The sequence below is a fragment of the Boleophthalmus pectinirostris genome, unplaced genomic scaffold (genome assembly GCF_026225935.1).
Source record: "Boleophthalmus pectinirostris isolate CB_2022bp ecotype Guang Dong unplaced genomic scaffold, ASM2622593v1 HiC_scaffold_8, whole genome shotgun sequence".
NCBI classification, from domain to species: Eukaryota; Metazoa; Chordata; class Actinopteri; order Gobiiformes; family Gobiidae; genus Boleophthalmus; species Boleophthalmus pectinirostris.
This window is the reverse complement of record NW_026571515.1, coordinates 12,511,491-12,524,487: the sequence shown is the minus strand read 5'-3', so window position 1 is coordinate 12,524,487 and position 12,997 is coordinate 12,511,491. Positions and strand designations below refer to the sequence as shown.

The 12,997-nt window shown below is 38.7% G+C and overlaps 1 protein-coding gene across 2 annotated transcripts; it reads left to right on the top strand.

Annotated features, from left to right (window-relative positions):
• Positions 1-6,185: 6,185 nt before the first annotated feature.
• Positions 6,186-9,829, top strand: LOC129412382 (uncharacterized). 2 transcript variants are annotated; one of them, XM_055166118.1, is made up of 6 exons: positions 6,186-6,303; positions 6,538-6,873; positions 7,011-7,148; positions 7,921-8,013; positions 9,246-9,265; positions 9,498-9,829. In XM_055166118.1, the coding sequence occupies exons 1-6, from the start codon at positions 6,270-6,272 to the stop codon at positions 9,552-9,554; spliced, it is 678 nt and encodes a 225-aa protein (XP_055022093.1). In that variant the 5' UTR covers positions 6,186-6,269; the 3' UTR covers positions 9,555-9,829. The 2 variants fall into 2 exon arrangements, with proteins under 2 accessions (XP_055022093.1, XP_055022092.1); XM_055166117.1 differs by having other exon boundaries at positions 6,981-7,148; positions 9,498-9,816.
• The last annotated feature ends 3,168 nt before the right edge of the window (positions 9,830-12,997 follow it).

Below are 12,997 nucleotides of genomic sequence, written 5' to 3'. Positions count from 1 at the left end.
CAGTGATTGTAGTATGTTTTTATAACAGTAAGAGGCTCTATACAGTTCCTTTAAAATCTATTAAAACAAACTATGAATGTTTTACATGTAACTTTATTTCATCAGTCCTATATAATTCAGAATAAATAAAGTAAATGTGACGTATATTTGTGTTATTGGTATCACGTTAAAAAAATAGCTATATTTTCTGAACAGTGCTGTATGGACTGCTTGGTTTCATCAGAGCAGAGGGAGTTTATCCGGTGGCTGAAGGAGGAAACATCACAGTTGGATGTCAGTTTTATCCAGGTGGACACACAAAGATCTTCTGTAAAAATAACTGTAACAAAGAAAAAAACATTTTGGTTGAGACTTCAGAAAATGAGAGATGTGAAGGAAGATACTGCATTAAATATGAGGACAAAGGTTTCTGGACTAGTGATATCATGTACGTGAGCATCACCAATGTGACCAGAGATGACTCCGGACAATACCAGTGTGTTGTCAAAAGATCATTTCTGTTTATAGATGGAATCCATAAATTTAGAATTAATGTCACAAAAAGTATGTATCTTATAATAAATTCTAAACATTTTCAAAAGTAACAAAAGCAGTTTTAATATCAAACATTTTCTTTCTAACATTATCATTTATTTCAGATGCAGCTTTAAATCCAACTTGTACTCTTAAACCAGAACCTAATGGGACTGTGAAACCCACCACTGATAAGGACCTGACTGTACAAACAGGTGACCAGACTTCACTCATGTCTGTGACTACAACACAACAGTCCACAACATCTTCTGTTCATGATCTGTAGACAAATACATCAGGTACTGTGGAGATGTGCAGGTGGAGGCTGTACACTTGTATATATTTGTAATAAATTGTCAGATTCAGTTCACAGTTTATTTGTTAAGTTATTTAAGTTAATGTCTTTTGGAACTACAGTTTCTCAAAAGGTGTAGCTCAAAGATGTCCTGTGGTTCAAGCCAAATGTAAACTCATGTGCACAATCTTGTGGCAGTTTTGTCTTGTGAAATTTTGTGGCATGAGTCTGGTCACATTACAACATATATTGATCTTTTAAAAAGATTTTAAAAACTTTTAATGTCCCATTTGTCTCAGTGATACAGAATGATTAGGTCACTACTTTTCTGTCCAGAGTCCTGGTTTCTGCTGCTGTTGACTCTGATCCCTGTGGTCCTAATCACACTGTGTGCACTGGTCTTCTGCAGAAAAAGGAAAATACAAAATGGTAAGAGAAAATATTTTTGGCCAGTTAGGAAATGTATTTGCTCATTTGAAATATGAATTGATCAATCCACAATCTGTTCACTGTCCATGTTTGTATTTGCAGATAAAGGAGCAAAGGATGAGGTGAGGTTTACATATTTACACTGGATCTGATTAAGATGTCAAGGGCTGAGAATGAAAATGTACTCATAATTGTGTCACGTTGTGTATTATTACAGTCAAAACCTCTTATATTTGTGAATCAAATCACATGAACCCTTTTACACTAAACATGAAAACCAGTGTTGAGTAGAAGTAAAGGCTTTGAGCACTTCACATTTCACTTTTTATTCTCATGTGTCTCTTGTATTTTTAGGTTGTAATGTACGAGAACTGTCCAGCTCCCCCTTCAGAGCCTGCAGACTGCACTTACCAGAATCTCAGTGCAGACACACGAGACCACATCCACATCTACAGCTCCCTCAACCCACAGCCCCCACCCAGCAGCAACACCGCCCCCTGCTGATCAAAGCCTCTGACTACACCCAATCATGTCAAAAGTGATGCTGAATATGTCATGAATATTTTTTACATGTGAATTGTCCCTTTTACAAATGCCCCAAGGTGATCATTAAAAAAAAACCCTGGTTCTCCAATACAACAAGAGCTCGCTCAAATATTTTTTGATACCCAAATGTGTTTAGGTCCTTACTTTTGCACAACAATGCTAAATATATTGAAGATAATGCTGAATGACTTCCAGGAGTGAGATTTCCAATAACCCCATAAAAAGAGCAAAGCTTATGTTTTTTCTGCAACGTGCCTAATGGATTGCAAAGTTCAAAGGTGTCAATGTATAAGCACAAAGACATTTTTAGTTCTTCCCCCATAAGAAATTCATTGTTCAGAAAATGTAGAACATCTCGAAAAGGCCTATATTGTTTATAATTTACTGACTGATGTTCCTGGTGACTATCAACAATGTTTTGCTGAATATGTTTTAGGTGAAGTAACTGCTGTAATGACTTCAAGATGGGAACATACTGGAAAGAACGCTGGGTTTGAGGGTCAAGTATGTATTCAACTGGTTCAACCACTTTAAAATGTTTTTTGTAATACCGTTTGCGCTTGTAAGAAGTAGCAAGTGGGCCTTCTTTTGCTATAGCTTTTAACAAAGGATTAGACAATATTGTGCTAGTCAGTTCTTCAAAGACATGGTGGTCTGCACAGATGTTATGTTTTCCAAGAGTATTTGTGATAAGCTTCTTTGATATAGGCACAGATGCAGACTTTATCAAATAATGAAGTTCAGAAAGCAATTCATCGATTGCAACACTTGGAACATGGTGTTAGTTTTCAAGTTTCAGTAAAAGAGATGCTAAGTTCAACTCTGTAACATCTGACAAGCCTTTATCCTCTAAGGCTACGTTCAGACTGCAGGGCTTAATGCTCAGTTATGATTTTTTTGTGATATCCAATGTTTTAGTGAGGTGGTTCACATTTCCATTTAAATGCGACTTGTATGCGATCTCCAGTGTGAACTTTAAATGGCCCAAAAGTGTCCCGCATGCACACTGGAGACACGACGATGTCAACCGCAGCGAGCGTGCTCTGTGTTTACGGAAGTTGTCCAAACATGGACCCGAGCATTGAGCACCTGGAGATTTTAAAGTTCCTCTCGTACCGGAGCCAGAACATGGACAACTTACTTGTTTTAAGGAGGAGATTGAGAAGGAGAAGGACGAGGTTTTTTGACCGTGGCGTTTTGTGGGACAGTGGCAGCGATGTCCGTTGAAAGGAACGTGTGGATGTGGAGATGTAGCCAAGAGTGGTGAGTGGTGATGTGCTTCGCTTCAGTGACATGGAGTTCATTAACAATTTTCTTGTACTTCAGCACAGAATAGTGATGTTTGTGGGTTGTTGATAACGTGTAGGTCGGATGAATGCCCTTTGGTCGTTCAGAATGAAGTCACATGTCAAAAGATCGGATATGTATCTGTTTCAGGACCACATATCCAAGTGGCCTGTGTCGCATTTGAAAAAATCGGATTTGTGTCGTTCAGACTGTCATTAAAAGATCAGATACAGGAGCATAGGGGCCAAAAAATCGGATTTGGGTCACTTCAGGCTGCAGTCTGAACGTAGCCTATGTCACTGACTTCATCATCATCACAATCTGCATTGCTGTTATCTGCATGAATCTCTTCTGTAGCAACACAACAAGCTGAAGTTTGGCTTTCAATGGTGTTCACAATCCCCAATTTAAAGTCTAAGAGCAACCCCTAAACATACAATGCACTGTCTCACTGCTCTTTAGATGATTGTTCTGCCAAGGACCCATTTTGGATCCGCTTCCAGAGCCGGGTTATCTGCCCCGGATCTGCTGTGGATCTGCTGTGTATATGTTTATTATTGTCGTTAGGAGCCTAAATATAAACATATAACCAGGTGTTTAGACTGTTCCAACTGTGGTGCATCCATGAGTGCCTCCACCTGTGCGTTGCTGCACGTGGCTCCCGCGTCACTGATTGCCGATTAGAAAAGGCTGCGCACGTCATAGTGTGGCAGTCGGGGGGCTTTCGGTGGCTTGCGAACGCGGCGCATGTGTTGTCTGGAGCAGGCAGAGACAGCGACCGCTCCTATTGCGCTCCCGGCCCCCCTGTAGAGTACGCCTATTCTAGAAACCAGGTAGAGGGTCTGGGTGGTGCATGTTTGGGGGTGGTGGCATTTTGTTTGATGGCGTGTGGTAATCGGTATATCTCTGTGTGGCAGATTATGCTGCTGCTGTTGGTTTCTGCTATCAAATTCTCTTGAAATTGTCTCTTAAATTATCTCGTAAAGTCTGATTCCGTAGTTCCTTTTATCTGTAGTTAGTGTAGTTGCTGTAGTGTATTTATCGGCTAGGGTGGTTTGTGCAATAGCGGATAGTGCAATCTAACAGCACCTTGCACTTTAAAACATCTAAAGTCTCAACATTAAAACCACGCACCTAGCACTTTACATCTAAAAGAAAAATACTGTAGCACCTTTTTATGTATAAACAGATATTTGCACTGCACTAGCACTTTGGTTCCTGAAACCTGGGATTCAACCATTTGCCTTGGTTTGATTAATCTTTCTTTTTTTTGCATTACTAATATCGTTTTTTGTGTGATTTGGTTTAGTTGTGTCCCAGATTTTAGCTCCCAAATTGTTTTGAATGTGTGCTCTTTTAAAAATGTGTAAAATGAGCTCTTTTAATATTAACTAAAATAAAGAATTGTGTATTTTTCCACTATTTTATGCCTTTGCCCTATCTTTCAGCCAGACTTACCTGTGTTATAATTAAATAAATAAAAGTGGGGAACCCCTTTGAAGCCCCTCCCCTCTGCTACACATATATATACAGCAAAAGATGTTCATTTTGTCTTCTTATATACTTTAACTTCTTGGGTTCTTTTTAAAGACAATGCAGTAAAGTGTATTTACCTTAATGACATGTTTCGGCTGGTGCTGCAAGCCATCTTCAGAACTGTCTCCGGTGTTGGTGGTGACGTGTCGTATATCAGCTGTTGTTACTTCCTGTAGGCGTGGTCAGCCTGATGGACCTGGCAGGTCGCTCAGACTGACCACGCCTCCCGTCGCCCGGTGTTCTCTGGAGGAGGGTGTCCCAGGTGTGTGAAAGGAGGAACGCGCCGTCATCACGGTTAATGCTCTCTGTGCCTCGTTTTCTGATTTCAATGGCCTCCTTGATCCTGCGTTTGAACTTGTTGTTTTCTGATCCAATGACCCGAGCCCCGTCCCAATCCATAATGCGGTTGTTCCTTTTACAGTGCTCTGATATGGCGGATTTTAGGTTTCCTGTTCTGCTTTGTCTTTTTGTGTTCTGGTGAGTCTCCCTGACGTTTCCTTCTCGCATTCCTTTTGGTGTTCCTTTTTTCGGATGTGAAATGCCCAGCCTGTTTCCCCTATGTATGATGTATTGTGTGATTTGCATTGAATTTCGTAGATGGCATTGCATTTTTGTTCTTGTGGGATTTTGTCCTTGGGATGTACGAGTAGTTGGCGGAGTTTTGTGTATGGTTTTACTACAGTGCTTATGTTGTGTTTTTTCATGGCTCTCTGGATGGGTTCGGTTATGCCTCTGATGTATGGTAGTGTGACTATGTTCTTATGGTCCTGCTGCCCTATGTTGGATTGTTGTGTTTTTTTCTGGGGTTTGTTGGTTTTATTGATAACTAGTTGTCTGCCTTTGTTTATGGCCCAGCTGGGATATTGACATTGTTTGAGGCGTGGTCAGTCTGAGCGACCTGAAGATGGCTTGCAGCTAGCAGCCGAAACATGTCAACAAGGTAAATACACTTTACTGCATTGTCTTTAAAAAGAACCCAAGAAGTTAACATATATATACATATTATACATATATATATACCTTGAAGACGCTTATAAAAGGAACTTGTAATGGCATGGTTTTAATTGTATTGTACATGTGTGTTGATTTTTATTGTTAATAGGCTCCTGCTGGTGGCCTATTCTAGCCTATTCTACATGCTGAGAACCTATTTCAGTGTTTGTGTGGACACTGCTGGGTTTGATGAGGCCTGCAGCACCTGCCTGAGATGTCACCAATCTGCACACCTGTAAAGAACTGTTCTAAAGTCCAAATATGAAAGTGAATTGAGCTGAAATGGGGTACAAAACGCTTAAACTAAAAAAAAAAAAAACAACCTTAGATTTTTTTTTATGAATAAACAAGGTGTAAATCCAAATGTAAGTGTCTGTCAAGTCAATTTAAACGAACCTGTGCTGCCTGTTAATTACAGAGTGGTTTTCTGTGTCCCGTAAATTGAGGACAGTGTTGCTCAACAAATTTAAATATGTAATCTGTATCACATGTGCCCTCATTTGCTCACAATCTCAGTTTCTATAAGTGATTTTAAAGAAGTAAGATGATGCAAGAAACACAGTGGTTTCACAATAACAGGGTCCATCTTTGAAACAGTTTTCCTGTTTAGAGAATGTGTTAGAGCAGACAGCAGCATTATAAAAGTCTCTGCAAATAAAAGAAAACAACTATGAGGCTCTGTGTGGCTGTTCTTCTGTTTCTCGGTGAGTTACACTGACCTTTACTGACTATACTGACCTATACCTTTGTTTTTTTTTTTTTTTATCTTTGCAAAACTATTCAGTAAAATTATCAGATTTTCCTTTGGATTAGCAGCTTTTTGTGTTACAAATGTTAAGATATTTTATTCTTAATTATAAATAAAAATATAATAAATAAAGTAAAGGTTGTGATTTTTATCTTAGAATCATGACTATAAACCTTTATTTTCTGAACAGGCCTGTATGGACTGCCTGGTTTCATCAGAGCAGAGACAGTTCATAAGGCGACTGAAGGAGGAAACATCACAGTTGAATGTCAATTTTATCGAGCCACGCACACAAAGCTCTTCTGTAAAAATAACTGTGACAAAGAAAATATTTTGGTTAAGACTTCAGGATATGAACAATGTGAAGGAAGATACTGCATTCAATATAAGTACAATGGTTTCTTGAGAGATATGTACGTGAGCATCACCAATGTGACCAGTGCCGACTCTGGACATTACCAGTGTGTTCTGAGAAGAAACTTCTCTCTTCATGGAAGCCATACATTTAGGATTGACGTCACAAAAAGTATGTGTTTTTTAATTATATATATATTCTAAATATTTTCAAAGCAACAAAAGATTTTTTAATATCTATCATTTTCTTGCTAACATTATCATTTATTTTAATTGCAGCTTTAAATACAACTTATACTTTTAAACCAGAATCTCAAGTCACTGTGAAACCCACCACTGATATGGACCTGACTGTACAAACAGGTGACCAGACTTCACTCATGTCTGTGACTACAACACAACAGTCCACAACATCTTCTGATCATGATCTGCAGACAAATACATCAGGTACTGTGGAGATGTGCAGGTGGAGGTTGTACACTTGTGTTATTAATCCTTCTCTATTTGTATTGTCCCAGTTTTTCCAACTGATCTTTTGTGATCTGACATCACATCACATGAGTCTAGAGGTGGGACACAATAAAGAGATAAAATGAGATTTTGACATAATTTGTAATAAATTGTGAGATTCAGTTCACAGTTTATTTGTTCATTTATTTTTGTATTTAAAAGTTAATGTCTTTTGGAACTACAGTTTCTCAAAAGGTGAAACTCAAAGACGACCTGTTGTTCAAGCCAAATGTAAACTCATGTGTGCACAATCTTGTGGCAGTTTTGTCTTGTGAAATCTTGTGGCATGAGTCTGGTCACATTACAACATGTGTCTTCTCTTGTCAAGAGAAAGTTTTGTTTCGTTGTAATCATCAAAATAAGATTTTAATCTACCTGGGTTTTGTAGTTGCACTGTATTGTGTGCTTCCTTTGTAATTTAGTGTTTGTAACAAAAAACAATAATAATAATAATAATAATAATAATAATAATAATAACTGAATTATCAAGTTTTCATGGCTAATTCAACATGTGTAACAGTTTGAGTGAAATCAGCCAAAGTATGTGCAATTTATCACTCGTCGAAGTTTGAGTTTTGCAAAAACAAACCAAAAATGTGCCCCATTGCCATGGCAACACCATTTGATCTTTTAAAAAGCTTTTAAAAACTTTTAATGTCCCATTTGTCTCGATGATCCAGAATGATTAGGTCACTACTTTTCTGTCCAGAGTCCTGGTTTCTGCTGCTGTTGACTCTGATCCCTGTGGTCCTAATCACACTGTGTGCGCTGGTCTTCTACAGAAAAAGGAAAGTACAAAATGGTAAGAGAAAATATTGAGGAAATGCAGTGGCGTGCACAGATAGACACCAGGTGCCCCTTTACCCTCTGTACAAAAATTGCCCTTTTGAAAGTTTTTTTTTTCTCACAGTTTACTGTGGTCCATGTTGACATGATCATCTAGAAATGCTGGATGATTAATAGTGTGTGCCCTGAGAGGTGCCCCCTCCGCACACAGCTCAGTCTTTGTCAACGTGTATGCACAGAGCGCGCAAAAACTGAGGGTCGTTGCAGCTGCACAGCAGTGTAGATCAGGTATCCAAGCTCTTTGAGTGTGGTACCGCATATACCTCCTCCCCTGCCCCACCAGCAGGTAACACAAGAATCGCATTTGGTACTGGTCTTGTCTCCGTCTTGAAGGCACTTAGACACGCCCCCAGCACGCAGCTTGTCAGCAACTGCATGTGCCCTTGTGTACCCGTGTGCATCACAGGACAGGTTAAACTTAAAAAAAAATCCTACCTGTCCGTCTGCCTCACGTCAGCGCGCTGCTCCTCGTCTTTTTTGTTGCTCCTCCCTGCGTACAGCACACACAGGATCCCTCCTCAATACCCTGATTAAAAGAACAAGACGAAACACCAAGAAAAAATTCATCTAAATTTATGCCTAACCAGTATATATTTGTCTCTGTTGTTAAATAGTCTGTCTCATACAGCAGCAAACAGCTGAGGATAAATCAGCCGACTGCTCACCTGCTCAGCGACTGTAGCAACTCCCCCAGATCAATAATAGATGATGTGATGACCACCACACAACTAATGTCGCTAGAGTTTGTGAATCTATCAGTATACTTAAGCTGAACATTTACTATTGTGTAGGTTTACATTAGGCTACATAATTAACACATTTACTTCCTACATAACAAACAGGCAGTGTCCATTTCCCAGCAGAGAAATACTCTTCTTTCTTGTTGTAATGTCACCAGCAGTCTTATTCATACTTTTGGTAATAAATCAGGCATTAAGCTATAATAGCTATTATTTTGTACCAACCATAGTTATTTCTATGCTACAAGACTTGCAGTAATCTTGTATTATTACCTTAATCTGTAATAAGGCTGCTGGAAGTTCCATATACACACAAAGTGCCCTTATTTTTCACTGAGCCCCTGTCCCCCAAAATGTCTGTGCACACCATTGAAGAAATGTATTTGCTCATTTGAAATATGAATTGATCAATCCACAATCTGTTCACTGTCCATGTTTGTATTTGCAGATAAAGGAGCAAAGGATGAGGTGAGGTTTACATATTTACACTGGATCTGATTAAGATGTCAAGGGCTGAGAATGAAAATGAACTGATAATTGTGTCACGTTGTGTATTATTACAGTCAAAACCTCTTATATTTGTGAATAAAATCACATGAACCATTTTACACTAAACATGAAAACCAGTGTTGAGTAGACGTAAAGGCTTTGAGCACTTCACATATCACTTTTTATTCTCATGTGTCTCTTGTATTTTTAGGTTGTAATGTACGAGAACTGTCCAGCTCCCCCTTCAGAGCCTGAAGACTCCACTTAACAGAGTCTCAGTGCAGACACACGAGACCACACCCACATCTACAGCTCCCTCAACCCACAGCCCCCACCCAGCAGCAACACCGCCCCCTGATGATCAAAGCCTCTGACTACACCCAATCATGTCAAAAGTGATGCTGAATATGTCATGAATATTTTTACATGTACATATATTTACATTTTACATAATCGACTTACACAATTACAAAATACAATTCCAGGTATGTTTTGTCGAGGAGACAACAGAATACAATTTTTTTTAATCTTTTAAAATGTTGTTGTATTTTTATAATGTTTGTCATTTCATTGTAAATCTGTACATTTTTCAAGACCTACTGAAACATTAGCATTTCATTAAACATTATTTGATTCTGACTCTGAATGAGAAAGTCCTGAAAAAGTCCCAATCCCGAAGACCCAATCGCCCGTTTACCCAAGCACCCACCCATAACCCACTCACCCTGGTCCTACATAGATGAATTATTATATATGGAATACACTAGGGCTGCAAATGAGTCATAATTAAAACAGAATTACAGTTTTGGCCAAGACTCCAACTGTACAGAGAAATAACTGAGTGCAAAAGATTGAAGAAAAAAGTCTCCATGAAGATGTTATTGTTTTGTCTGAAATGTTTCACAGTATGGCATTAAACCTTATCATCGTCATGGAAACCAAACCAGACCAAGTTACAGTCACAGTCAGAATGTCTGTTTTTCTAGACATTTTGAGCTTTAAAACCACCTGTAATTGACTAAATGTAACAGATGTTTAATGTCATACTGTGGAACATTTCCAGACAGAGAAACGACATGTCCATAGAAAGTAGAGACAGACCCCCAACCAAAAAGTGACATAGTGCACCTTTAAGAATCAAAGTGTTAGTTTCAATAAATAATAAAATTTTCATGCTGAGACTAAATTTTGTGCTCTAAATGTGTTATTTGTTAGCAATTAACACCCACTAGGGAAAAAAATACCTCCTTTTTAAGGAAGTGGGATAGAAAGATAACATTGGATTTACATATCAAAATGACCAGTAGTTCCTGTTTAGAGAATGTGTTAGAGCAGACCGCAGCATTATAAAAAAAGTCTCTGCAAATAAAAGAAAACAACTATGAGGCTCTGTGTGGCTGTTCTCCTGTTTCTCGGTGAGTTACACTGACTATACTACTGACCTATACCTTTGAACTTTTATCTTTGCAAAACTGTATTCAGAAAAATGATCAAATTTACCTTTAGATTAGCAGCTTTTTACTGTAACTTTGTGAAACGGGGGAGGTGCACACAGGCTGTCTTTGTTTTTCTGTTTATTGTTGCAGATGTGATTGTACTAACATTTTATAACAGTTAGACGCTCCATACAATTCCTGTCTAAATCTATTAAAACAAACTATAAATATTTTTACATGTATTTTTATGTCATCAATCCTATATAATTTAGACTAAATAAATAAAGTAAATGTGACATATGTTTGTGTTATTTGAATCACATTAAAAAATGCCTATATTTTCTGAGCAGTGCTGTACGAACTGTCTGGGTTCATCAGAGCACAGAGAGTTTATAAGGTGGCTGAAAGGTTTATTGCATAGTGATATCATGTACGTGAGCATCACGAGTGTGACCAGAGTTGACTCCAGACAATACCAGTGTGTTCTGACAAGATACTACATAATAAAATATGGAATCCAGACATTTAGGATTGACCTCACAAAAAGTGTGACATTGTCAGTTATTTAAGATGCAGCTTTAAATCCAACTTATACTCTTAAACCAGAACCTAATGTCACTGTGAAACCCACCACTGATATGGACCTGACTGTACAAACAGGTGACGTCTCAACACTGAAGACACATACATGTATTTCTACCAATATTTATAAAGTTAATGTGCTGTTCTGTTGTTTACTGTCGTCACTACTTTTCTGTCCAGAGGGTAGTTTTTATTGTTTAACCAATTCCTGCTATTTAGTCGTGACGTATGCGCTGCTAATGGGGCTCGTTGACAAAACAGAATATATGGCTTTTTGCTGAGAAATGAAATTGAGCGGAGGCACTAGGTGGTGCCAGCCTGGCTAAGTCTTGATGCCTTCAGTGAGAGTATATACAGTCGTCCCTCGCTATATCGCAGTTCACCTTTCACGGTCTCACTGTTTCGTGGATTTTTTGTGTGCAAATTTGCATGCTTTTTTTTTTTTTTTTTTTTTTTACAGTGTATGAATGTGTATTGCGTTCCTCCCACTGTGTCCTGATTGGCTAAGGGACTCCTGTTTCCTGTACAGTACAGAATGCATTCAGCCAAATGTAAATAAATGTTTCATCGCTAGCAGTATGATTCTGAAGTGCTGTATGTTTTGCAAGTTTTCTCCCCCAACAAAACTCACAATGTCGACGAAACTTTCTGCACCGACAAAGGCTCCTGCAGACGCACCCAAAATGCAGAGGAAGATGCAAACCTTTGCACAAAAAGTTGGACTTCTGGACACGCTGAAGGAAGGTAGAAGTTACGCAGCTGTAGCAGAGTTTTGCACCAAGTCAGGTACCGCAAATAGTTGCTGAAATCAGGATTTAAAGCGCAATCCGGCTACGGCCACACTTACCTTTGGGAGGTGCGCAGCTGAGCCGGTCCTTTCTCCTGCAGTCACCTTCGATCCCGTTCCGACAATGAGTCCTGTTTTAGTCCTAGTTCAGTCCTGGTTTAGTCCTCCTCTTCAGTCCTGGAATCAGTCCTAGGTTAGCCCTAGGTTAGTCCTGGTTTAGTCTCGGTTCAGGCAAGTACGGGTGGGTGTGGGTGCTGTACTGCACGGGTGTGAGTCTCCAAAAACCCGTGCATCGGAAAATAACATAAGGACGACAGCAGCAATAAGTTTTAAGTCTAAGAAAATTGTATAAAGTGTGTGGTGAGAGGTTTTACAGCCTTAAAACAGATTAGTAAAAATTGTAAAATATAAAGTTGACTACTTCGCGGATTTCACCTGTCACAGGTTATTTTTAGAACGTAACCCCTGCGATAAACGAGGGACCACTGTAGTGTAAATAACCATGGAAATGAAGACAAACCATAAGTTAAAATGTGTCCTTTGACTGTTAGTGTAGCTGAAACAAAAGTCACTAGCGTCAACATCTTTCTAATAATAATAATCAGAAACAGAAACATAATAATCACCATAATCATAATCATAATTAAGGCAGTTCAAGGCAGACAAAACTNTCCATTTACCAGCAGAGAAATACTCTTCTTTCTTGTTGTAATGTCACCAGCAGTCTTATTCATACTTTTGGTAATAAATCAGGCATTAAGCTATAATAGCTATTATTTTGTACCAACCATAGTTATTTCTATGCTACAAGACTTGCAGTAATCTTGTATTATTACCTTAATCTGTAATAAGGCTGCTGGAAGTTCCATATACACACAAAGTGCCCTTATTTTTCACTGAGCCCCT

Excerpts from the sequence above, each read along its gene's own strand:
- LOC129412382 (XM_055166117.1), top strand. The coding sequence starts at position 6,270 with ATGAGGCTCTGTGTGGCTGTTCTTCTGTTTCTCG. Across the intron at positions 6,304-6,537 it reads GGCTGTTCTTCTGTTTCTCG|GCCTGTATGGACTGCCTGGT; the intron begins GTGAGTTACACT and ends TTTTCTGAACAG. Across the intron at positions 9,266-9,497 it reads ATAAAGGAGCAAAGGATGAG|GTTGTAATGTACGAGAACTG; the intron begins GTGAGGTTTACA and ends TTGTATTTTTAG.